A 26,208-nucleotide genomic window follows, 5' to 3' on the forward strand; every position below is an offset into this window, starting at 1 on the left:
TTGGCACTATCTCTAGACATATCAAGGAGATGGGGGTCATCAAGAGCAGTCAACATGGTTTTACCAAGGGTAAGTCATGTTTGACTAACCTCATAGCCTTCTATGAGGAAATTACTAGGTGGATAGATGATGGTAGAGCGGTAGATGTGGTCTATCTTGATTTCAGTAAAGCATTTGACACCGTCTCCCACAGCATCCTTGTAGATAAGTTGATCAAGTATGGGTTTGATGATCAGGCAGTGAGGTGGATCAAGAACTGGTTGAAAGGAAGAAGTCAGAGAGTTGTAGTCAATGGGGCAGAATCTAGTTGGAGGCCTGTGACTAGTGGAGTCCCCCAGGGGTCGGTACTGGGACCGGTGTTGTTCAATATCTTCATCAACGACCTGGATGAGGGCACAGAATGTACCCTCAGCAAGTTTGCTGATGACACCAAGCTGGGAGGAGTGGCTGACACACCAGAAGGCTGTGCTGCCATTCAGAGAGACTTAGACAGGCTGGAGACTTGGGCAGGGAAAAACCTGATGAAGTTTAACAAGAGCAAGTGTAGAGTTTTGCATTTGGGGAAGAAAAACGCCATGCACCAGTACAGGTTGGGGGCTGACCTGCTGGAGAGCAGTGTAGGTGAAAGGGACCTGGGGGTCATGGTAGACAGGAGGATGACCATGAGTCAGCAGTGTGCCCTTGTGGCTAAGAAGGCCAATGGCATCCTGGGGTGTATTAGAAAGGGTGTGGTTAGTAGGTCAAGAGAGGTTCTCCTCCCCCTCTATTCTGCATTGGTGAGGCCACATCTGGAATATTGTGTCCAGTTCTGGGCCCCTCAGTTCAAGAAGGACAGGGAAGTGCTTGAAAGAGTCCAGCGCAGAGCCACAAGGATGATTAAGGGAGTGGAACATCTCCCTTATGAGGAAAGGCTGAGGGAGCTGGGTCTCTTTAGTTTGGAGAAAAGGAGACTGAGGGGGGACCTCATCAATGTTTACAAATATGTAAAGGGTGAGTGTCAAGACGATGGAGTTAAGCTTTTTTCAGTGAAGACCAGTGATAGGACAAGGGGTAATGGATACAAGTTGGAGCATAGGAGGTTTAAGATGAATATCAGGAAAAATTTTTTTACTGTAAGAGTGACAGAGCACTGGAACAGGCTGCCCAGAGAGGTTGTGGAGTCTCCTTCGCTGGAGACATTCAAAACCCGCCTGGATGCCTTCCTGTGTGATATACTCTAGGTGACCCTGCTCTGGCAGGGGGGTTGGACTAGATGATCTTTCGAGGTCCCTTCCAACCCCTAGGATTCTATGATTCTATGATTCTATGATTCTGCTTTCCTGAAGGTCATTGTCCACATCAAGTCTGGTAAATCCATTGTGTTAGAAACTTCAGAAGCGCCGAGGAAGCTGAAGTCTTGGAATACAAGACAGCAGGGAAGGTTCTGTGTCAAACACCAATAACAGTTACTAGAAAGGCTGTCAACATCACAGAGAAGTTTTGATCTATATAATGAAACAGGACCCAGCCAAAATGAATCAGGAGGGGAGCCAACACAGTGGAAGCACTGAGCTCCAACACTAAGCTAAGGAGCACTCATACACTTACCTGAACAGGATATTCCCACATCAACATGCATCAAGTACAACCAGCTCTCCTGAGTCCCCCCTATTTTGTAAGGCACTTGCATTCTAGTTTGTTCCACAAACACAATATTACTCTTTCCAAAGCCAGTAAGATTTAGGCTAGTACTCAAAATTCACAGCTATGTACTTCAGTTTGTTTCATACAGAAGCAATAAACAGATGTAGCAGCTGCAATTTTAAAGCCCTGAAGAGGCTTGTCATTTAAATTAGCTTCCGGAGCAATTTGGATGTGATGTCCCTTCAGGTTTCATCTTGCACGTTAATAGTCTGCTGAATATATTGCATATTATTTGGCAAGGAGGCAGTGCACTGAAAATCCCATCTCCTCAGAGTGCAACTTGCAGCCTAGAAAGTCAGCCATAGCCTGGGCTGTATCAAAAGAAACATGGCCAGCAAGTCAAGGTAGGTGATTCTGCCACTCCACTCCTGTGAGACCTCATCTAGAGTACTGTGTACTCCAAGGTCCTCAAGGACAGGGAGTGAGTCCAGAGGAGGCCAAAAGATCAGAGGGCTGGAGAATCTCTCCTATGAAGACAGGCTGAGAGAGTTGGGGTTGTTCAGCCTGAAGAAGGTGGCTCTAGTGGGACCTTATAGCAGCCTACAGGGAAACTGGGAAGAACTTTTTATAAGGGCATGGAGTGATAGGACAAAGGCTAACTGCTTTAAACTGGAAGAGGGCAGATTTAGGTTAGACATCAGGAAAAAATTCTTTCCTCTGAGGGTTGCGAGACACTGGAATAGGTTGCCCAGAGAGGCTGTGGATGCCCCTTCCCTAGGTGTTCAAGGCCAGGTTGGATGGGGCTTGGAGCAACCTGGTCTAGTAGGTGGTATCCCTGCCCATGGCAAAGGGGTTGGAACTAGATGATCTTTAAAATCCCTTCCAACCCAAAACATTGTTATTCTGTGATTGTAGCTCACCAAAACTACACACAAGGAAGCAAGCAGTGAAGTTCACCAACTGATAATGGCCAAGTGAGACCTTACTAAATAACGAGTCCCCAAACACCCAGAAAGACAACTACTGAATTCTTCAGTCTGTCAGCAGCATTACACACCAGAGAACATGACTATCCTTATTTTGTGGGGCCCAGACCTTTGATTAGGAGAAGCTACCCCAGGAGAACAGCCAGCACTGTTTTATGGATTACAGGAGTTGAAGAATTCCTGTTTGTACTAAAAGGGATCCTTCCAGTTTAAGTCTTCACTTAACTTCAGACTTACAATTTCCCTTCAGTGCTATTTGCTCAGTTCTGCCATAGATGGCAAATATCTGCCAGAAGTCCTCATGCCCTCACAGCAGAGGTGGTACTGAGGCCAGGCAAATCATATCCTCTTCAGCACTCTACCTTCCAGATCAGGAGTCTACAGTGTAGACTTGGAAGGCTTTAGATTGCCACAGACTGCTCTGTACACCAATGTAGTGTTCTGCACAGTTTTTATGCTGCTTTTTTTAAAAACCCTCATTTGCTCTTGTCATTTTGTTTGCTCTGCTTGATATTGAACTTACGATAATTCTGTTTCTTTGTAACACATTCTGCCTACCTGGTACAATTACTTACCAACACCTGAGAGCTTGACACTGCAAGATTTCCATCTGCTGTGGATTGTACTCTCAACTCAATGTTTCTAAATACATAGAGTAGCCAGAGGTTTTGTATATGGCAAAAAAAATTGCTACTAACATTATCCTTCTTTGCTGCAGCAGTAAAGGTTTGCAAGTTGATATCAAGAGGTTTCAGCAGCTTTGCACCTTAAGACTAAACAGATTTACAGCAAAAGCAGCAGCACAGACAAAACGGAGAATGTAAGGGAGATTATTTAGTAAAGATAGGTCTTCTACCATTTTCTAAGCTCTTACAAACCCCTCAGACTATTTGAAATAGTACGGAGCATAAGGACAACACTACCAGTGGCAGTGAATTTACACTAAAAGAACTTTACTTTGCTTGCTTCTCAGCTTTCTAATGCTTCTTTCCTGCCCCATGCTTATCCCATCCATCTTCCTTTGGTCACACCCTTCCACTCTTCCCACTCTCCCGTGTCTTCCCTCTTTTCCACCCGTCTTCTTGGGGAATCCACTATAGTAATCCTACACAGCTATGCTTTTATTTTTTTTGGGGGGGTTGGGGGACAGTAGGGCACTGCATTGCACCATATCTCATGCAAGAACCCCTCACAGCCCAATTAAAAATGAGCTGCCAAGCCACACAGCATTCTGCAGGGACTCCTCTCCAACAAGAGAACAGACATTTCTAAAGTGATACTTGTTTTTTAAGAGATTCAGTCAACCTCAACATACTGAGAAACATTTCATTGACATTTGCATATTGTTCTGAAAGAGGCAGTAGAAATGCTTTGGCTATTCAGGTAATTTCTCCCTTGCTAAAGAAAGAAACATGCAAAGTCATTTTGTTTGTTTTAATCGATCACCAGTAGAGTCATAATACATTTCAAAGCAAAATATTCTGTTCAAGGACATTGTGCCAAACATTAAATCTACTTTTCAACAAGGCTTAATTTGACTTTATTACCTTTATATACATACAGGTATAATTTTCATTTCACTAGTAGCGAAATTACTCAGTACATTGCATTTTCTGAAGGATAGCAAAAAAGTAGGACTTATCTGTTCTGTCCTTCCATAAACCCCAAACCAGAAAAATCACAGGTATAGAAAGTATAGTCACGACTACAGATAAATAGAGCAAGGGCCTCAGAACAAGCTAAGTCCTTATCAGACATGACAATTTCTAGAAGCCTACCTTGCAAAAATACATTGCATTCCATTAAAGAGTTTTGAGAATTCTCACAATGTCTCTTAATCCTCTTTTGGTAACAAAAGCTTCTATTGACATGTATCCTTCATAAAAATTACTGAATTTGTACTTTTGGAGCATAGGCTGGAAGCTTAATGCAGTCCAAACTGCAGTCTACAATCAGCTCACTCAAACAGAGAGCAAGCAAACATTGCAAGATTCATCAAGGTCAGAGCCACAGCTCAGCCAAGTCACACTTTGCTCCTAGTCACTGAGCATCTGGTAGCTAGAGCTACTCCAGATCAGGGACAGACTGAAGGGATGGGAAATGATACATTCCTTCTACAGCTTTCATAGGTCAATCACCTGCAAGTTCTTGACAGAAAATGTCAACTGACTGATACTGCACAGGCAACTGTACAAGACAAATTTTACTTATTTACAAAGCATTCATTACACTGCAACTGTTTAGACAATTAAGGGCACAACTAAGGACCAACAAGGTTTCTACATTTATGCAACCCTTGAAACACTCTTGTGAGCAACAGAGAATGCAACAGTAACTATGCAAAAATACAGCCAAGTCTGGCCTTGGGAGGTGGAAAGGTGCATGTAGCTCAGCAGTCTCAAAGGGCAGCCTAGGATTCAGTTATGCTCAGACCTTGCTTTGGTTTGTGCAAAGTATTTATTCTGTGCATACAGCTTAAAGACATAATCTGCATTCAGGAAGGAACTGTTGCTCTGTACTTGACAAGACAATATTGGAGTAGCTTTCTAGAACTAGCAAGAAAATGCAGGTAAACAAGGCATTTTGAATTTCTCATTTCTCACTGAACCTCACAGGTGCAATGCCAAGGACTTTGCCCCTGTTCAAAGCAAATGTAATTCAGCACTGTTGTAGGTTTTCTGTTCCATACTCACTGAAGGAAGCTACCATTGATTAGCAAACCAAACTTTACCCAAGTGACAACGCAGAGAAACTTTTCCTCCCAGGCTTGATGTCTGGGAATCACTGCCCACAAACAAGACCAAGTATAACCCCATGACTGAATATGAATTTAAGTGCTTAGCTGTTCATTTGCTTTCTTTTCCCTACTGTTAATTTCAAGGAAATCTGACAGCACTAGGAAACACCAAACAGGCATGCTCAAGGTTAAAGACACCAAATTCTTTCCTCCAAGATGGTTAACACATATCACACTCCTCCATTTGGCAGGTTCTAGCCACATGCACTCTTAATATCAATTCTTCAAATCTCTACTTTCAAAGTTACATTGCCTGTCTCTTCAAAGTGCTGTTCCGACAAACGATGTAACATAAGCAGCTTAGTTCAGAAACTAGTGGAAACCTGCCCTATCATTTTATGAGCCCTGCTTTATAGCAACTTCTGCAAAGGGCAGGGAAACCAACACAAACACAAGTTTCATTGTAAAGATCTGAGTTTACCAAACTGAGCCTCTCCCAGGAAGGGAGGAATCAACTTCAAGAAACCTTCAGTTCTAGATAAAACACTTGCACTCGTATTTCCCTGCTCACTTAAAATCACATCTGAGGTTCTTTTCTGCTTTTCAAGAAAATTTTGCAAACATGAGTAGGGAAATAAAAACAGAAATGTAGACATCATCCAGAAAACACTACCAAATGTACAAAGCAGAGGAAGATACTTTCCTCCAAATCTTAAGTTTTAATTTTTTACACATATTTCAAGAGCAATTAAAAATATGTCTCTCAAAATTAAATTGCCTGTATGTACTGAAAGGAACATGGGTTTTTAAAGCAGTCCTTCCTTGCTAAAAGCAGGTCCCTCAGAAATGCTTTGTCTCTCAAGCTGTGTATAGGATTGCAGTCACAGTCATTATATATCCCCATATGTCTTTTTAAATCTATTACTAGACATCATTTGCCCTAGAACTATAAAACGCCATTTGGGTCTTGAACAAACCCATCCTACCAGCAGAAACCTTTAATTTCTGTGGATGCAGACCACGCATACAAAGAATTAACAAAGTGTCTCAAGGAAAAAAAGATTATCTTACTCTAAGTCAGACAGCAAGTGACCTGTTTTAATGAAGAAATCTACTGAGATTTAAGACTGCTTCAAAGCAGCAGCTGAAATACAACGGCACCTATGAATAATATATAACCTTCCATAACTGATCCTGGCTTCTATCTTAAAAAAGTAATCACAGTAGCTGAATATATATCTGAATATAAACACAAACCCTTTTTATCAGAGGTTACTAAGTATCTGTGTGAGATCTGAGCTGAGAGACTATAAATTGCAATCTGTGTTCACAAGCCTCTAACCTATCAGCTCTCAGGCTGATGTAGCAGAGGAAAAAACTCATCCCAAACACTGTTCAGGTGGCATTAGAATCTCATGTTTTCTGTTCAGTTGTTGCTCAGCTCAGAACACTTACCTCTGATAACGGTACAGCTTCTTTCTCAGTTAAGCATGCAAAATGTATAAAAATGGCAAGATTATCAAAATATCCCCTTGAATGCCCAACTGTACTGTTTCAAGAGACTGCTGCCAAAGGTTTAATACCACAACACTCAAAACAATGAAAACTACATTTTGTTTTTACAAAGAGTATAACAGTCATTGGTCATTTGCATTCATTCATCCCAGCAGTACTGGAAAACTGCCTTCTGGATAGGGATGAGAAAACTTTGCAAGTTTTTTTTATCAGGTTGTCTCTTCTTATGTTGCACTAGCCAGTGCATGAGGGTAGGTGAGCAGAAATGCAAGTCTACCAATACACTCATGTTTTGACATACACAGATGTCACATATATCTCAAAAATACAGAAGTTCAGACATTCAGCAAAATATATTAAAGCACTTTAAATGCTCTCCAGGTGATGAGTAATGCAGTAGTTACTCAGACAAATCAAAGCAGAATGAAATGTTTTGTGCTTATACTTCAAGTTTCAGAATAACATTATTTCTGTCAGAGTATCTGAAGTCCAATGGAAGGAATGTTCCACTGAAATCTGAAGCAAAAGACACCATTTAAAGAAGGAGCAAAACAAGCACTAGTCAGAGTACTGCCTTCCAGAGGTTCATAATAAATAACAAAACAGCAGGAACATGCAGATTTGTTTCTCGATTCATGCTATGTAAAAAAATTAAAAATCAAGAACAGCCCTGGCTGACTTGCCCACATTCAGGGTCTTTTTGGCTAAACTGTTACACTATTGTAAGGAACACAGGTATTGACAGAAAACATTATTTACAGAATTATCAGAATGATTACAGAAAATCCAGATGAAAATATACAACTTCAGGTTTGAGATAAGCCAAGCAAATTCACTGGTGGTAACTAAAGCACTTTGAATAAGGTGACAGGCACCAAACATCAACATTGAATCACAGAACTACAGAAACTAACAGGCAGATTGGGGAATGCAGAGGTAAAGGAAAGATCAATGAAACCAGAATTATAATTAATACTAGTATACCCGAAATCATGGAGCTTCATTAACATTCTATTTTATCATACATAAAACTGAATGAAAATCTGTACTCCTAGACTATGATTTCTCCAAGTACTGAGCAGCTCTTTTCTTAATGCATCTACATAATGTTTTGCTCTATATCTTACAAAATACATCACCACATTTAAGTGTATGATTAGAGACTGTGCTGAAGCCATGGAAGAGCGCTTCATAAATCATAAGGGCAATGAAGTCACTACAACGCTCAGATCCAGTTTTTGGAAGTAGTTTTGGAAAAATGTGAAGTTTTAGAAAAGGGACTTTGATCCCTGGTTTTCGAACTCTGACCACGCATCATTCAACTCCATGAAGATCATTTTGGCATACTGCTCATAAGGTTGTCCTGTAGCCTGGAAACAAACAGAATGTATTAGGAGCATAAACATACTGGAATTATGTTCCATAGGGAAGATCTCACCCCTTTCATATTTGCAGTCTTATTCAGCAACTTTAGACTGCTGTGTGAATATAACTTTGCAGACACACACCACTCTCCAAAGTTTGCATGAGTATTCTAAACAAAGCCAAAGCCTTGGTTTCCTTACATTACTTCAAACTTTTAATGCAATTCATAAGTAACTGAAATGTAGCTTAAAGCAGTTTTCAAAGCTGTTATTTTCCTAAAGATTTTTAGTTAATATTAATGATCAAATCTAGCCATTTTTAAAATTCTTTCCTCATGAACCTTGCAGTGTGTACAATAACAGAATTCAAGCACTATTTAAAATTACTCCTTTTGGATGGGATTTCCTGGAGAAAAATCTGTTGTTGATTGTGAATGATGTTAAGATTCAACATTAAGGACATAGCACTTTCTGTGCATTTGCCTCCAAAATAAAACAAACATAGTATGGTACTGATTCTCTGTGCACTTCACATCAACTCTGCTTCTGGGCCTGCCCGACCTCCATAGTTAGTAAAGATCCAGTCTCACAAGAAAGTTATTTTAACAGGTTGTTTTCTACACAAAAGAAGCCCCAGAGCCCTTTCCAATATCCTCCCCTCCTTCTCCTGCTTGGTTTTTGCAATTTGGTTTTGCAATACTTTTTAGGGATTTTTAGGGATTGCTTTAACTTAGAGTGGTATTAAAAGGAAGAAAATGCCAGAAGACAACCTGTGTGTTCCAGCACTGATGCATTCAGGGGCTTACAGAGAGCATAAAAAAATAAATCACAAAAGGTGGAGTAAGCAACATGGCCAAGAACAGCAGGACTTAGGCTACTTGCTTGCTGAACCACCAGTGAAGGCAAACCTGAGAATTCAACCCAAATTTATTCAATGCTTATATCTAAAACACAGCTTAGAACACTGACTCAGAGCAAGAAGCTACCTTCATACACTGGGAGACTCACAACTGGCAACAGAATGCATGAAATATTTTAAATAGACAATGGTATATAATATTAATCAAGTATTTTAAACTTCTAATTTTTTATAGTAAAGTTTACATTTTCTAGTTCCTACTCAGGTCATTTAGTGAAGAAGGTTCAGCAAGTTTTTCCCACCAGTTTTGTTGTGCATTCATATACTGGTGAACAGTCCCAACAGACCTGAAGTATAAGCTGGCAGAAACGAAGCAGATCCTGCTAATCAGCATTAAACCTGTCCATAGTCTGTCAGAACCCAGCACAACCAAATTTAGTGCTCAGTACAGCCTTCACGTGATCTTTTATTTCTTAACGCTTATCTGTTGAATTCTGTGCTATGTCAGGATGACAAGAAAAATCCTGTGCTACCTGAACGAAGTAGGACAGCAAATACAGAAGAAAACTGAAGCCAAGTGAAGAGCATCTAGGGTGCTGATAAAAAAGCAAAGATGCAGCATCTGTCAATGACTAGTACAGTGTTGTAAAAGCAGTCTGCGTTCCTTGTAAAGGAAAGATCAGAGGAACACACTCACCTTATCTGGATGAACTACAAGCACTGCTTTCCTGTAATACTTCTTGACTTGTTCAGGAGTCACTAGATCTGCCATACTGACTGGTTTCCACTTACTTTCCCCTTCCCAAAGCACTGTATGAAGAGTGGATATTAATGCTCTGATATTTCTCTCCTTTCCTTCAATCCATTCAAGAATCTGGGAAAAATAGAATGTATAGAACTGAATGCATCACTATAAGCATTCCTCAGTCTATCTAGAGACACAACCTTCACTCTGCACAAGACCACAGATTAAAACTTAAATACACTTGTCTTTCTGCATTTACCCCTCCCATCCCTCAAGTTCAACTGTCTACCTTCTTTCTGGCACTCAGATCATTAGCCATCTAAAAGTGGCATTCTGCCTCTGCCATAAGGAAGTAGCTCATTAGTTTGTTGCAGAAATTCAGTCATTGCAAGGGAAACTACTGAGATAGTTACATACTACAAAACCCTGTAAAGTTAATGACAAAAGAACTGACAGAAGTAATTAAAAGCATCTGTCACAATTACATTAAATCCCTGCCACAGCACAACATTAATTTACTGAAACTGTTGAAATTGATTTGTACAGAAGTTTCAGGTCACATACTAATTAAGTTTTATTAGGCAACCTGCAGGACTGCACAAGCTGAAGGGCTCTGTCAGCCACCACTATGAAAGCTGATTGAAATAACTGGTCATTTCAGACTTCAACAGCAGTATTCAAGCCACTATAATAGTGACAGTGCCATCACTGAACACGGCGCTACAGAATATTAAAATCTCTTCCCTTTATCAGCAACTAGTATGGTAAATAAAAATTTGTATTTACTTCCATTTATGGTGATTTATGTTAAAAAGTACCTATGCAAGCTGTGCACACTTTCTTCAGGTAAGTGACTTTGTGATAACAGATTTCAGTGTCCCTCTGAAGTTTTTATAAACTCTTCTAAAGCATCATAAAGACTACAAAACTTCAAGGATAAAATATGAAGTATAATAAGTGATGTTACCCATGAGTAATAAAAATAAAATCAGAAGAGCTTATCAGGTAACATCCCACAGACTAGTTCTACAGCCCATCTCCAGACTTCCTGCTTTATTTCTTAGGAAAGTAGTAGCAATTGTTAACCAGTACAGGCAAGTAAGTGGTCATGCTGAAGACCGTTATTCTCACCTACCTGTTTTTTTAAGTGCAGTTTTGTATTATCAACCAAATACATCTTTTCTAAGGAGACCTTTGGGAACACTAGAGATATTCTGGCTTCAAGAAATGAACTATGACAAGAAAACAGGTTCTTAAATTCTCCAAACTTAGCTGAAAGAAATAGCAACCTGCATTCCATCCATATACTTTTTGGGCTATTGCAACTGCTGCTTCATTGCCAACTGACTTGTTTAATCTAACTTCTACAGTCAGATGAATTAAATACAGATGAAATTTCATTCTGCTTTATGAGTTTGCTTTGTTAGTTTTTGTACTCTTCTGCTCTGGTATCAGCAGTTCTAATAATAGGCTTAGATTTTCACTTAAAACAACTGTTAAACTAACCTTGAGCTTCAAGGGGTCCATATCTTTAGACATTTCTTGTTTTCTCATCTCAGCAATAGTCTTTGGTCCCTTTTTATCAGATTTGGCTGAAAACCCTTGATTAGATAAGAGATCCTCAAAGTCATTTTCTGAAACTTTTGGCTTTTGACCTATGAAAGGAGAAAACATTAAATGAAAACTTCTACAGGAAAATACATTCATGAGGGAAACATCTCCATGACATTTCTCATTACCACAAGAAATGCCTTCAGTGGCTTGTTAAACTCTGCAAGACTAACAGAAGGATAGGAATAAAAGGGATCATTGAAAGCTTTCAGTAGTCCAGCAGAACAAATGTGCATCCATGTGACTAAATACTTGTATGTCCTTTTTCTAAAAATTGGAGTAGATATGATGGAGTACACATCTACCTATTCAATGACTTTGGAAATGGTTCCATTTTTCCACTATAAAATAGCTCCAACTGCCATGCAGCAGTTTTCAAGTAACCATATACCCATTACTCTAGTCAAAAGAATGTAGTTAACATTTAAGTAGTTGAAACTTAAGCAGAGTAATGAAGGCACAAAACACCAACATGAATAGTTATTACAGAGCAATACATTTTAGAGAAATGTAGAATAAGTGAATTCTGAAGAGGCCAATGGGTGTCATCTAGTCCAATCCCCTCTCAAAACAAGGACAGTCATAAATTTCTCAGGTCCTTGTTCAGTTGAGGTCTGTTTTCAAGGATGTGGAATCACAACATCCTTTGCCTTGTTTCAACATTTTATCAGGCTAATTTAATTTTTCCCCCCGCCCTCCAATCAGACTATGCCCACTGCCTCTCCATCCTGTCACCTCTTTCCAGATATGGATCAACAGAGTGAGTAACTTCAACTTACAGAAGTACCTGCTGTTTACTTACATTACCAACACAATAGGAAAACACAGTTTTCCAAGAAGGTTAATGAGGAAGAGGCCATGCCCACCCTCTCTAGGCAACCAGAGATATCAATACTGGCTGGGGGAAGACGTGCTAGAGATCAACCTTGTGGAAAAAGATGAGGGGGTACTAGTGGATGAAAAGCTGGAAATGAGCAACCAATGTGCAGTTGCAGCCCAGATGGCCTCCTGCATCCTGAGCTGCATCAAAAGAAGTGTGGCCAGCAGATAGAGAGGTGATTCTGCCCCTCTACTCTGCCCTGGTGAAACCCCACCTGGACTAGCACATTCAGCTCTGAAGCCCCAAACACAAAAAGGATGTGGACCTGTTGGAGCATGTTCAGAGAAGGGCAACAAAAATGATCAGAGGGCTGGAGCACCTCTGATGAAGACAGGCTGAGGGAGTTGGGGTTGTTCAGCCTAAAGAAGAGAAGACTCCAGGGGGTTACAGCAACCTTTCAATACCTGGAAGGGGCCAATAAGAAGGCTGGGGAAGAGCTGTTCACAAGGGCATGTAACAACAGGACACGGGGTAATGGTTTTAAGCCAGAAAAGAGTAGATTTAGGTTGGACATTAGGAAAAAGTTCTTTAATATAAGGATGGTGGATCACTGGAACAGGTTGCCTGGAAAGGCTGAGGGGGCCCACCCCTAGAGACATTCAAGGTCAGGCTTGATGGGGCTCTGAGCAATACAGTCTAGTGTGAGATGTCCCTGATTACTGTAGGGAACTAGTCGGACTAGTTACCCTTCACAGGACTCAATAAATTCTATGATTCTCTGATTCTGTAATTAGCACCTTCAGAAAACTTACCAAAGCCTAGAGTTCTGACTCCTCTTTCTTCTCGTCCTCCAATGACACTGAAATTTACTGTGTAATTTGGTTTAGTTGCTGTACTGGATTTAGTCTGGGACTGCCATGAAGTATTTTGTGGTTTTGTGGATTTCGGCCACTGATTTCCCAACTTCTGAGATGGAGCAGCCTTCTGACCAAAGCCACTGCTTGAGAGTCCACCACTGGAGGAACCTAACAACAAATACTAAATTAGTTGTTCAGCTGGATACCTGTCACTTGTTTGATGCAAGTAAGATTGGTCTTGACATCTAACCACTAGTTTACAGTGATACTACTATACAAGAGAAAGTGTAGCAGAAAAGTGTGTGTGAAACGAAGTCAAGAGTCTCATTAACAACTTAGAAGGCAGGAGCTACAGCCACTACTGAAAGTTTTCCAGCCTCTTAAAACTCAAGTGCTCAGTGGTCAGTTTTAGCAGAAGCGTTCTCTTGTCTGACTGGCCAGGCATGTGCAAGGCCAGGAAGTAATTCAGCAGTGACAGCAGATCTGCCTCCCAATTAACTACACTTTAATATCTGTTAATATGCAGAGGACACTGAAAAACTGATTATATAATCAAGAAAATATAACATATGGAGGATATTTTCAAATGAATGTTTCCACAGTCTTGCACTTGTCAGTCTTCAGTAAAATTAACTTGTGAAATTTACAAAAAAATCTCTGCTACTAGTCAGAGTACATGACCTTGCACACTGAAAAATAAACTCATTCTACTCCTCTTTGAAATAATGAATGTAGAATGCTTTCAGTCTTCAAGACCAATGAATTCTTCCTGTAGGACAAGCTAACTCCTCACCATCAGCTGCAACTTTTCAATACCTCCCTCCTACTTTCTGGTACAAGATAAGATGTACAGTATGAAAAAAAAAAACTTTCACAGAACATTATTGGTATCCTACTGCTAGCCTAGTACACCACTAATTATCTTTAGCTATTGCTTCTTTTTTGCTTATAAAACATTGCCAATTAAGCAGCCTTCACTCTCATAACTCTTCTTCCAGAATAATAACTTGTATATGAAGGCCAAAAGAACTCCTACGAAAAATTCAATGCCTTGTCTAAACTTCAGTTCTTAGAACTTCCTGAAAATTCAGTTGAAGCCTGAGAAGGTTAACTAGTACAAGTGACATCTGGCTACTTTTTAACTGAGTCATTTTTCCTGTTAACTAAAGACTAATGAATTAATCTAAATCCTACTAAAATGAGTACAGTTTCTTACACTGGTTCAGTGCATGCTATACTTGTATCTCCCAGCCAAAATACATTGATTTTCTTAATTGCCATACTATCTATAGATTTAACCACTTGATATTAACCTGAATTATTAAACTAGAAATTTTTTGTCAATTGTTTACTCCAGGGCAGCCTTATCAGTGCTGCTTCAACACCAGAATTTTGAAAATAAATTATGCACAGGCAACATAAGTAAGTCAAATACTGTATGTTACCTTGTGCTTAGATAATTCCACCAAGAGGGTTCTCAATTTAATACACAATGTTACCTGCCAAGGCAACAGGATAAAACCTCTGTCAGTTCCAAGCTAAGCAAAAAGTACATTTCTGCAAGTCAGCAGTTCAGCTGCTGTTCCAAACTGATCCTTGGAATCTTGGCAGCTAGCTACATTTAACAGCTAGAAATCAGCCATTTCCTATGGCATTGGGTCCTGAAATGCAGGGACCTCAGCTCTTTTTATTGCCCTTTGCTTTCTTGCTGTTTGAGAGTGCTGCAGGGCTAGTTCCTGAGTTTGGGGCAAATGAGACAAGTGTACTCTACAATGTGTCTCATCTACCATAACATCTTGTGCACATCACCGCAAACTGACAAACATTCATAATGCTCATGGTACTGGTGTACAAGTATAGGTCTGATTTGTGCTCATCTTACAGAGATGATAGATTTGGGTAGCAAAGCTATGAAGATCTACGGAATTCATAGAAAAGTTCTGAATTAAAAAGAAAAACTGTCACTTTGGACCTAGCAAAAAATTTAATCCAGCTTCCATTTTACTTTCATATCCTTCACAGCAGATTATCAGTCAATGCTAGATAAGAAACCCACACTCAGTTACTCAAGCAGTGAACCCTGGTTTCTCTTACCTTCTCAACTAGATTCTGAAGCATTAACTATTCATACTGTTTTATACTCAGGATGTTTCACATAATCTCTGAAGATTCAATCTTTTCTTGTTACTTTTCTGCTTTCAGCAACTGTCTCAAGCTAGTTGTCAACAATTAAAAGGAAACATTTTCCTCTATATATGCTATCAGTTACATATATTGGTACAAGAAGGAAATCAAACCATAGAGACATTAAGTATAATACCTTAGAAGAAAAGATCTTACCTGGAAGACCAGATCCAAGATTGGCAAGATCAGCAAAAGGATCAAAGTTCTGAGGTTTAGCCTGGCTGAAAGACAGACCTGAAGACACACTGGACTGGCTCCCTGTGGTAAAAGCTTGACCTGTATAATAAGAAAATGTATCATGTACTTGGTGTATTTGGAAATTGAGAGAATAAATAAACACTATTTCTTGTGTAAACTTGTGTAAAACTCTCCAGCATTCTGCTCCATGACATGTTTTACCATGACAGGAATAATAATTACCATAGACAACTGAAACTATTTGTTTCCTCCTTGAACTTAATCTAAGTGCCTTACTAAAAGGGCACAAGAGCATGGAGTCCTTTCAGCAACAAAGCAAAAAAAGGCTTCAGGTAACTAAACTGATCAATCCTGGAGTTTGCCTTATTCCCTCTAATGGAAGAATTTAATTTCATGCTACCTTCAAAAAGAGGCTTCAACTGTGGTGATGCTACATTGCTGGTTACTGAGGTATCTGCCCAAGCATCCCATCCACCTAAGAGATCTGGCTGGCTTGTAGAAGATGATACTTTAGGTGGCTCTGGTGTCAAATTCCCTACAGAAGAAAAAAGATATTTTGATTATTCTTTTAAGAAAAACATCACAATAATGGGTATTTTGCCAGTGACAACAGAACTATGTACCATGTTGCCAGCTACAATGGCCAACTACATAGCTTGCTTACATTTTTCTGTAACACGGTCATGCAGTCTTAAACAGGACTCAGAAGGGTTTTACTGCTGGACTTCCTTCATCTGTATTTCAAATATCTCAAGCACATCATAGAGAAGATATTTTAATGCACAGGTGATGCTGTGAATTTAGCAGCTTAGGTCTCCTGGGCAAAAGGACTACATAATGGGTTGGCTTCAGGACACACTGCTGTTCCTGACAACACAGCAGGTAACCAGAAAGCAGGAGAGCTTAATAAAATGGTGCTAGATATTGCTCAGCAGTCCTAGTGCCACACTGGCTGAGCCAGGTCACTTCAAACTGTAGGTTTGCCTACCCCAGGCCTTGTGTGACAAAGGGAGCTCTTGACAAACTAAGAGCCCTTTTGGGTTCAATACATGAATGAATGCATGCAATTAAAGAGCCAGATTCAGGAAGAATGATCTCTTCTGGGAAAAGACTGAGAATCACTAGCTCCATTGATATAAGCCACTTTTCTACGTGCAAAGCAAAACCACTCTGCCAAACAGACAATAAAAAGGTGGTATTTAAAAGGGTGCAAGGGTGATTCCGCTAACTTCTATTAAGTGCCACAACCAATATAGCATTGTAGCTGCCACTCTTGATGCTTGTAAATTACTCCCTCCTTTCTCAGACAGTAGGAAGCGAGCCTCACAAACACACGTGCTAGGTAATGCACACTGAGAACTCCATGCCAGCTCTGTGCATTCTCTCTGAGCACAGCTTGTAGGGACTCAGTTGAGGCAGCACAGCTTTTGAATATAACTACCCCTTCAATGCTATCGCAACAGTCAGTGCTACAGGGAGGTGATATTTCAGCAAAGCCAGTATGTTTAGTGGTGCTCCAAGATATTTCAAAGACCTAGAGCTTGGAAAACTAACCCAGCCATCCTTATGAAAATATTGATACTTTCGATGTTTCAACTACTACATCATTCTCTCAGCTTCTCTACTTGACATTATGAATGTTGGTATTGTATCACAAAAGAAATTTTATCTTATTTGAGGAAATAATTTGAAGCCAATTAAATATCTCCTTCACAACCTCAATTCACTAATTTTATTTATACTCACATCTTACACTTGCAGAGGGAACATACCAAGATCTCAGTAAAAAATGTCTGCCATGAGCCTGTATTACAGCAATTATGCACACAAAGTAAAACATCACAATACAATGCACAAAATAGCAGCCAAAGTCTTTTGAAGGTATGGTATGATTTTCAGCTCTTTCTCCAGACTCATCTCTCTGCCTCTGAATCCACAGGAAAAGCAGTATGCTTTTGCCTCAGTACTCAGGACCCCACCTATGTACTACACAGCAGTGTCACTGGTTATAAATTATCACAGTATCTGAAAGCATCTATGCATCAGTTTAGACATTGAATGTACCATGTGCCACTCCAAAAGATTAACTGGACCTTGAAACATTAACTGGAACCATAAAACCAAGTTGAGAAAAATAAGAATAAACTACAGCTGAATGCATTTTAAAGACTGATAGCACACTATAGGAACCAGGTGTTTTGTAACTCCTGGTTAAGAGCAGTCAAGTTCATCACCTTCCCTGCCCTGAACAAAGCAGGGAGTAGCCTACTGCTATGTACAGCAGTAAATTCACTATGAATAGAACAAGCTCATATACGTCAACTACACTTTAATCAGAAAAATCTGAAACAAAGGAGTACAATGTGCAACATAGTTAACAGAGTATTAGTCACCTCCTGGAACTGCTTATTCTTATGCTGTATTATTTCCAGTTGTACAACTTGGGTATTACAATAGATTAACATCAAAAAATAGTGATACCAACATGATACTCTGACTTCTACATACTCTGAAGTGGTATGATGAGACTACATTCTGAATCCCTTGGTTTTGTAACCTAGCACACTGAAGTTCACACAGACACATTAAGGTACAGAAAAAAGGGTGCAACATGAAGAATAGCTAAACATTCCCAAAATGCTGAAGACACTGATATTGTGGACAAGCAGATAGATACCTACTTGTCTCTTAAGTTCTTTGTCAATGTGCATATTTATAATCTTTAGCAATAAAGCAGTAAGCTACTGGAGGTCAGGGCACAGTTCTTTACTGACACTACTAACACTGCTCAAACCAAGCTAAGACACCATAATAAGTTGGTGGTAATCAGATCACACTTTCCAGCTTCCCAAAATAAGAAGCCTGTGGCTTACCGCCTGTGGTATATACAACTTCACATGAGGTTTTCTTTATTTAACTTGTCATTGCTACAGGAAATCCTTTAATCACACGGGACAACAGGATTTTCTGTGAACCAAGAGGCTGGTTTAGTATGATGCAACATTTTTTAACCTTGTCTAAAGCTTTTGTGACCAGTCACAGAAACTAACTTTTACTGAGGAGAAGACTACACTGGTTACTCAGGTTTCTTTTGATCACCTTCCACATCTCCTGCTATCTTTTGATCAGATCAGTTCATTTGCACATAACTTTATTCATGACTTGCATTAGCAATGACCTTCTACTTGAACATCCAAATGAACCAATTCAGTCTCAAGAATGCTGACTGAACAGATACTAAGGAAATCTGAGCACTCCTGCAGCTACTGATGATAGCTTGTTTTGGCAACTGTGGCCACTTAAGGGCAGGCTATCAATTCTGAACAGGTGAACAGTCACCTCACCTACTAGCCTCTCTGCTGAATTTCTATAGCTTTTCTTAGAATACTACCTTGTTAAAGCACTGCCACTGTAGCAGCAACTGCTCAATACTCTCGTATGACAGGACAGAATGCCTTAATGGACCAGATCTTTAAGAACTTCCTTTTCTACAAATTGAAATATTTTACAACTACTATGATTTTAGACGGAAAGGAAGCAGCAAGGAGGGGTCTTGCAGCAGAATCAACCACAGACGAAATATAGTGCTTAAATACACAGTAGAGAAAGCAATAAGCTGGCTAGCCTTTTATTTCAAGAAGGAAGCCCTCATCTTGGCCAGGCAATTACTCAGACTGCATCACCCAGACAGTCCATTAGAGTGACTGTCCAACATGGATGGGCAACTCAAAACCATAAGCAGTAAGTTCTGGGAAGAAAATACTTCTGGAATCAAGGTGAGGAATGTGATACCACCATTCCTAATTACTTCCACTTTATAAGTGGGGGCCTGCAGAGGTGGCCTTTGTGAAGAGAGGACTGGGCTGTTCCATGCTGGACACAGCCAGCTCCAGCAGACCCACCACAGGACACAGCTGAGCCTCGCAAGCACAATAATCACACCTCTGGTAAAATATACATTGAGAAAGGCTAAAAAATGCTGCACAGCAGCTTTTAGAGGAGTGAGGAAAGTGTGAGAGAAACAGCCCTGCAGACATCAAGGTCAGTGGACAAGAGGGAGGAGGTGCTCCAGGTGGCAAAGCAGAGATTCCCCTGCAGCCCACTGAGAAGACAACAGTGGAGCAAATATTCACACTGCAGTTTGTTGAGGACCCCACATAGGAGGACATGATCTAGATGACACTGCAGCACATGGAGAGAAGCCCACGCAGCAGCAGGCTTCTGGCAGGAGCTGCAGACCCTGGGGACCCACCCATCCGAGCAGGCTGTTCCTGAAACACTGTTCTCTATGGAGACCCAGGCTCTTGAAGGACTATCTTTCAAGAGCAGGAGAAAAATGTGGGGATGAAAGAGCAGCAGGTACAGACTGACCACAACTCCTATTCCTATGGAGATTAATCCATGTTTTTCTTTGAAACCCAGGTTTACAAAGCAACATTTCTGGCTCTACCATGGCACCATTTTTGCAAGGGTATGTTTGTCTTTAAAGAATGAACGTGCTTAGAAGTTTTACTTAGTAGTACTTGGGAAATAATGTGCATAGGATGAAGATACAGGAAGACAGAACTTACTGCAAATCCTTTTGATTAAAGATGAATCCATTTTAAAATAAAAGCATGAGGAAAGGGCTTCACCAAGAACACATCAGAGAAATTAAATGAAACAAATAAGATTAGAGTATTACATAATGTACTCTATAAGTATATTAACAGAATGCATTAAGGTCAGGAAGGTCCAAGCTAGCCTCAGCTTGCATTTTAAGAACTGGCTGCACTGTAACTTGATTTGGTAATTTCTTATTCAGGGCTTCCAGAAAACTTTTACAATCTGAATGCAATCAAAATAGCATTCTACCATCTAGAAAGTAAGTTTGTACACGTTTGTGTACCCACAGTTCTAAGAGCTCTCAGAAGAAACTTCAGCTCCTTACAGAAGGTTAGCAACACCTAGAAATCCTCTTGCATCATAAATATTAGCATCACATACAGATAAACCCTTGCCATTTGGTGCATTCGTTTCTGCATTTCCAGAACACAGAGCTAATTAAAACAGCAGTAACAACACAGGGATCTATCAAGACACTAATCCACCTTGATTAAGCTGAAAGACAAGTGCACAGAGCAGGAGAAACGTTGAGAAACAGAACATCAAAAGAACACTTACCTAAATTTAAGAAATCTGAGCTGGAAGAAGGTGGAAGTGAACTCTGAGTAGAAGGAACTGTATTAGATGTAGATGTTGAGCTTGGATTAAGAAAGTCCCCAAAGAGGTCTGGACCAGACATGGCTTGATTCTCTGAGCTTGATGACATTGTGAATGGGTCAAAAGGATCAGCTAGAGAAGAAGAAAACAAAATCATTATATGACAAATTTTGGAATAAACAAAGTTGAAAAAGCCTGTCTGTCTCTTCTGGGGGCACAGACAAAAAGTGAAGTTCATGTTGGTAACTGTAGCAACCTCCTGAGAATTTTTCAGAGTAGAGTCATCATCCATGCCTTCCTCTACACATCTGTACTTTCATGTTGGTACAAAAAGTATTTCAGCCATACACAATATGAACGGCAATGTCCTCAAACAAATTTTTAGCAAGGTTACATATATTCAATAACGTTGTTAATTTCATCCATGTAAGATATACTTTAAATTTGAGTCATCTCATACAAGCAGAATTACATTTGTTAAATGCTCTATAATGCCAAACCTCCAAATAATTTAAACAAAACAGCCTATTAAGCTACTAATAGGAAAATAAAATAAAACAAAACATTCATACTACCTCTTTGACTTGAAGGCATTGGTGACTCTGAGTCAGAAAGCACGCCAATTCAAGAATGAAAACCAACAGAAGCAAGGCTTTCAACAGGTCTCTAGTGATCACAGTGAAGAAAAAAACACTAATTGGAAGAGTATTTATAGTCAGCATGAGTTAACATGTGACAGTCAGCTGGAATCATGGCTTCAGATCTTCCTGTTTCTGCTGCCCTCTAGGGTCAAGATCCTCAAAAGCCCAGGGACTCCTGCTAGATTGACTCAAACTGAAGAGAAGGAATAATCCCACCATAGTGCCACAGCACATCCTGAGGTGATGACCACATTGTACAGGAGTCAGCAACACTTCAAAAAACAAACCCTGGATCATCAGGCTATCTTGCTATAGCATTGCATATGCACAAAACCTCAAGTCCAAGTTTGGTGTGCAATCTGAAACATAACAGTGGCCAAATGTTCTCACTTCTGCAATTATCCTTCTCTTATCTAATTCAAAGGTAGAATAAGATACATACATTGACTACTGTCCAGCTGTTTTATAGAGCAGATATAAGAAGGGCACAGTTAAAGATAGATAAATTAACAGACCTTCTCTTCTATAGATTTCTGCCTACACAAAAATGGTAAATTAAGAGACTCCTCATTGAGCACAGTAACAAAGTTCAGCACTGAACTGCTTCAAACAGATTTTAAGTAGAATAAATGCTCTACAAAACCACTTTGCATCTTCTTGTGAGCCAATGCCAGGGGGGCTATCGGCTTGCAACACTGTGGTGTCAGAAGTCAGATACGGGGGTCATTAGAAGGCCACCATGCTCTGACACCTGTACATAGATTAAAGGTTTTAGCCCAAGTGAGTTACATTTATGCAACAAGTTGATCTGGGAAACTATTGCAAGGTTTGACTAATATTCCCAAAAAAATCTTACTTCAGGCAGAGAACTGCTATTTCCACAAGTTTACTCATGTGACAAAGAGCTAACTATTCATTGATAAGAGGAACAGAACCTCTAAATTAAAACAGTTTGTTTTAAATACCTAATAAATACCAGTCTGTAACATATTTTCAGGATTATTCAACATAATCAGCAAAATCAGTAAGAAAACACCATTTAGCAGTATCATTATCCTACTGGTTGAACAATAATCTACAAGATTTCCAGTGGCCTAGCAGTCTTACATGATTAATACTCAAAAATCCCACACAAACTTTTGACCTAAGCAGCACAGGTCTGTACCATGCCTAATGCTATCACTCTACATGAAGTGCAAGACGACACTGAATTACTACATTTTCACACTGTAGCATGTTAAGTTACTTACATGAAAATTTAGAAAAGGATCTAGCATATAACATTGGCATATGAAAGCTACAGATTCTTCAAGAATCCAGTCTTCTTTAGATTAAAAATTTGATACTTTTCTATTTACATGGTTTAAAGCTAATAGAATATTGACAACATAAAATACCTGGATAACACACAGCAATTTGTCTCCTTAATGCAGTAAAAACATCTGTTCTGTGCAGATTCTTGCTATACACCAACATGCCTTCAATGTACAAATCAAGATGTGGTCCTCATTTTCTAAGCACAATGCAAGCAACTGTTTTTATCTGTTGACAAGCCACAGATAATTAAGTTTCTAATTAAATTTACATACCTGAAGACTTGGTGGCTGCTGCTGAAGGTGTACCCTGAGAAGCAGCTGGACACTGACTGCTGAAAAAGAAATCCGTTCCTTGTCCAAGAAGATCTCCAGTGGGCCCTTCTGAAATCTTTGATGCATTACCCACAAAGAGATTGTTCAACAAGTCTGCATTACTTGATGAAGAGTTTATTTCTGAGATAGGTTGTTTCTGTTCTGGTGAAATATCAGATTCTAGTCCCAGTAAGTCTACATTCTCTTCATCAAGAGATTTTTGTGACTGTGCAGATGGAGCTTCAAAATTGGCTTCAAAAAGCAACTCTCCTTCTGGAGTAGTAGAGTCTTTTTCATCAGTAACTACTGCACTTTCTTCACCTGGAAATGTAGGGAATTCCTCATCCGAAGGATCACTCTCCTCTCTGTCTTCAGAGAGCTGAACACTATCATTTTTAGATGAACTGTCCTCTATTCCACTTTCCAGACTTTTTCCTTCTTGAATGAAAAGAAATAACAGCTTTAGATAACCAGAACTTATCTGCCAACTATGATAAGACAGACTTTTGTTTTTCAAGATTAGACTGACTTGGACATTCACCTCAGGACATCATAACACTTACGGCTTAGAAGATCACTCAGTAACTGCTGCTCCACTCAGTAATAGCATTCAGTAACAGCATAAGCAGTTACTGACATTTTTGCCAAAAAATCAGAACCCAGAAAGGACTTACACTTGAACTATAAAGTCACATTTTCTCAGCCAATACATACTGATCTAGACTCCACTGGCTAGTCTACTACTCTGCTCCTCAGTCATCCTAAGTGGGGCTGTGGGAACGCAAAGGCTTCCTTGCAGACCTCCGCATTTCAGTTATTGTGGTTTTAACCTGGCAGGTTGTTAAATTTGCTCACTCTCCCCCATCCTCCTGGGAAGTGGGAGAGAGAATTGGAAAGGTAAAGAACCTTGTGGGTTGAGAAAAGAGGTATTAATGTTAAATAAAGGTAAAATTAAATAAAAATAATGGAATATACAAACATGCTATGCATAGTGTAACTGCTGCTCTCTACCTACTGACCAATGTCTAGTCAGGCCCTGACTAGTAAACTTGAAGAGAAAATGACAAAACAATCCAAGAAGAGAGAAAAAAACTTCCTCACCAACCTTCATCTATATACTGAGTGTGATTTTGCATGATACAGCCAATTCAGACCCGTTGCTCTGGCTGTGCTCCCTCCCAGCTTCTCGTGCACCCGCACACTAGCAAAGCGCAGGGAGTTGGAAAGTCCTTGATTCTCCGTCAGAACACCAATGTATTATCAATATTATTCTCATACCAAATCCCATTCTAAATCCAAAACACAGGACTATTCTAGCTACTAAGAAGAAAAATAGCTGTCCCTGCTGAAACCTGGACAGTTGTTCACAATACCAAAAAACATCACTTTGTTCATTCAAATGTAGTGGAATGACCACTTGTTAAACTGCAGAACTCACTCTTTAAATACATTTTTTTTCTCAGGGTCTGGTGACATAGTGACTTTTGCTGCATAAGAAAGCTGAAGCACTCACTGAAAGATGTGCAGGATAACATACAAACAACAAATAGTTACTTCAGAGGAAAGCCTGTACCTTTCCAGTCCAGAGAATGAAAGAAGTTATTTGCATCAGTACTACTGCTATGTGGGGATTCTGTCTCAGTAGGTGCACTTTCTGAAGATTGCTCCAGTTGGGATGCTTCTGCTTCATATTGTGCAGTTGAACCTGGTTGTCTAGGCAGCTCTGGTTTCCCTAGAAAATAAATGTTTAAGCCAAAATCCTTAAGAGAAAAACTCCTAAAACAATTCTGGTCACAGCAGCTGGAATTTGTCTTGCAGATTGACCACTATAGCCAAGACAAATGCCCCAAACTCTCTCTTATTCTGCAAAGGAAAATTTCTGCACCCACTCCCCATTTGAAATTAGCAGCGTTAACTTTGTTTCAACTCCAAAAGCTGGCAAGACTATTTTAAACTATAACATTAAGTTACATCAGACTCAGAGCAAAACACTCAAGCATTCTATTTACATTTGTAGGAAAATGTAATTAATAACTCACACCAACCAGTCCCTAAAATATGTAAGAGCTATGAACATCATCTGCAAAAAGGAGCTGAACATCACAAAAGAGCAAATGAAGCTACAGAAAAAAACCTGGAGTAGGAAGCCAGAAAAGAACACTGAGTTGTTATCAAACATCTCAGAGAATTTAAATAATACATTGTGTGGTACAGTTAATTATTTCTTACACTTCTTACTTTACTGAAATCCAATATAAAGTGACTCCTGTGCAAGACTGAGTTGGGCTGAATTACCTACTGCTGTATCATTTCCCAAACTTGATGTTTCCTCAAGGCAAGTAAGACCCCTAAACTATTAAGTGTTCATCCACTGTTTAAAAAGAATGGGATAAATGTTTGAAAGATATTTGTCTACATCTAAATGCCAAACTGGTAGTGCACTTTTTCACCCTCTTTCCATGAACTCAGTTGTATCTTACAAATAATGATGAAAAAGTAGCCTGTCTCAGAAAACATACATGAAAGACCATGATTAATAAGACAAGTTTTATAAAACCAGTTCACAGCACTTGTTCTTGCCCTATTCCCTTCCCACCAGTTTTAATAAATATTTTCAATGGGATTTGAAACCCTTATATTTATTAATCAGAAAATGAAAGTGACCTAGAAAAGCATAATTTTTACAGCTCCTCATTATCAACGAAACACTTAAGTGAGCTGAGAGTTGTGTTCACAGTAGGATTTAAAAAATCTATACAAACTAAGTTAAACAGAAAATTACCTAAGTCATAATATAAACCAAACATATCCTGCTAAAATAGATAAGACAGCAGCAACTACGTTGTTTCAAAAGAATTGTAATTAAGATGTACCATATTAAGAGTAGAGACTAAGATCACATGTGTGATGTACTAAAATCAACACAATAATCTCCATCATGCTTTTTTAATCTGGAAGCAGAGGGAAGGCTTAAGAGCCTTAAAGAAAATGTCAAAGCTAATTACTTATACCGTGAGAAGAATAAAGATACTGAACAGCATTAATGTTGTAATTAATGCAGGCATTTGCACATGAAGCATAGAATATGTAATATTAAAAAAAAATTAAAACATCTGCTGGACCACGTTAGGAAGAGTTGAAAAATTTAGTGACACTCTTGTCTATACATAACCTCAATAAAAATATTTTTAGTTAAGACCATTTGTCATGAATGCCCAGATGATTTTAAGTGAAATGA

General features: G+C 39.4%; 1 protein-coding gene across 2 annotated transcripts in view; it reads right to left on the bottom strand.

Moving 5' to 3' along the window:
* Positions 1-4,028: 4,028 nt before the first annotated feature.
* GAK (cyclin G associated kinase) overlaps positions 4,029-26,208 on the bottom strand; it is a 71,608-nt gene continuing 49,428 nt past the window's right edge. Inside the window, exons 20-28 of one of the 2 annotated variants that reach the window (XM_051642682.1) lie at positions 24,544-24,702; positions 22,932-23,405; positions 20,663-20,833; positions 15,900-16,034; positions 15,458-15,577; positions 13,073-13,285; positions 11,336-11,484; positions 9,782-9,958; positions 4,029-8,231 (exon numbers count right to left, since the gene is read on the bottom strand). In XM_051642682.1, coding sequence (XP_051498642.1) covers positions 8,130-8,231; positions 9,782-9,958; positions 11,336-11,484; positions 13,073-13,285; positions 15,458-15,577; positions 15,900-16,034; positions 20,663-20,833; positions 22,932-23,405; positions 24,544-24,702 — 1,700 coding nt within the window. In that variant the 3' untranslated portion in view covers positions 4,029-8,129. Of the gene's footprint in view, positions 8,232-9,781; positions 9,959-11,335; positions 11,485-13,072; positions 13,286-15,457; positions 15,578-15,899; positions 16,035-20,662; positions 20,834-22,931; positions 23,409-24,543; positions 24,703-26,208 lie in introns of both variants that reach the window. The other variant, XM_051642681.1, reaches the window with a different exon arrangement.

This window comes from Apus apus, chromosome Z (genome assembly GCF_020740795.1).
Source record: "Apus apus isolate bApuApu2 chromosome Z, bApuApu2.pri.cur, whole genome shotgun sequence".
NCBI lineage: Eukaryota > Metazoa > Chordata > Aves > Apodiformes > Apodidae > Apus > Apus apus.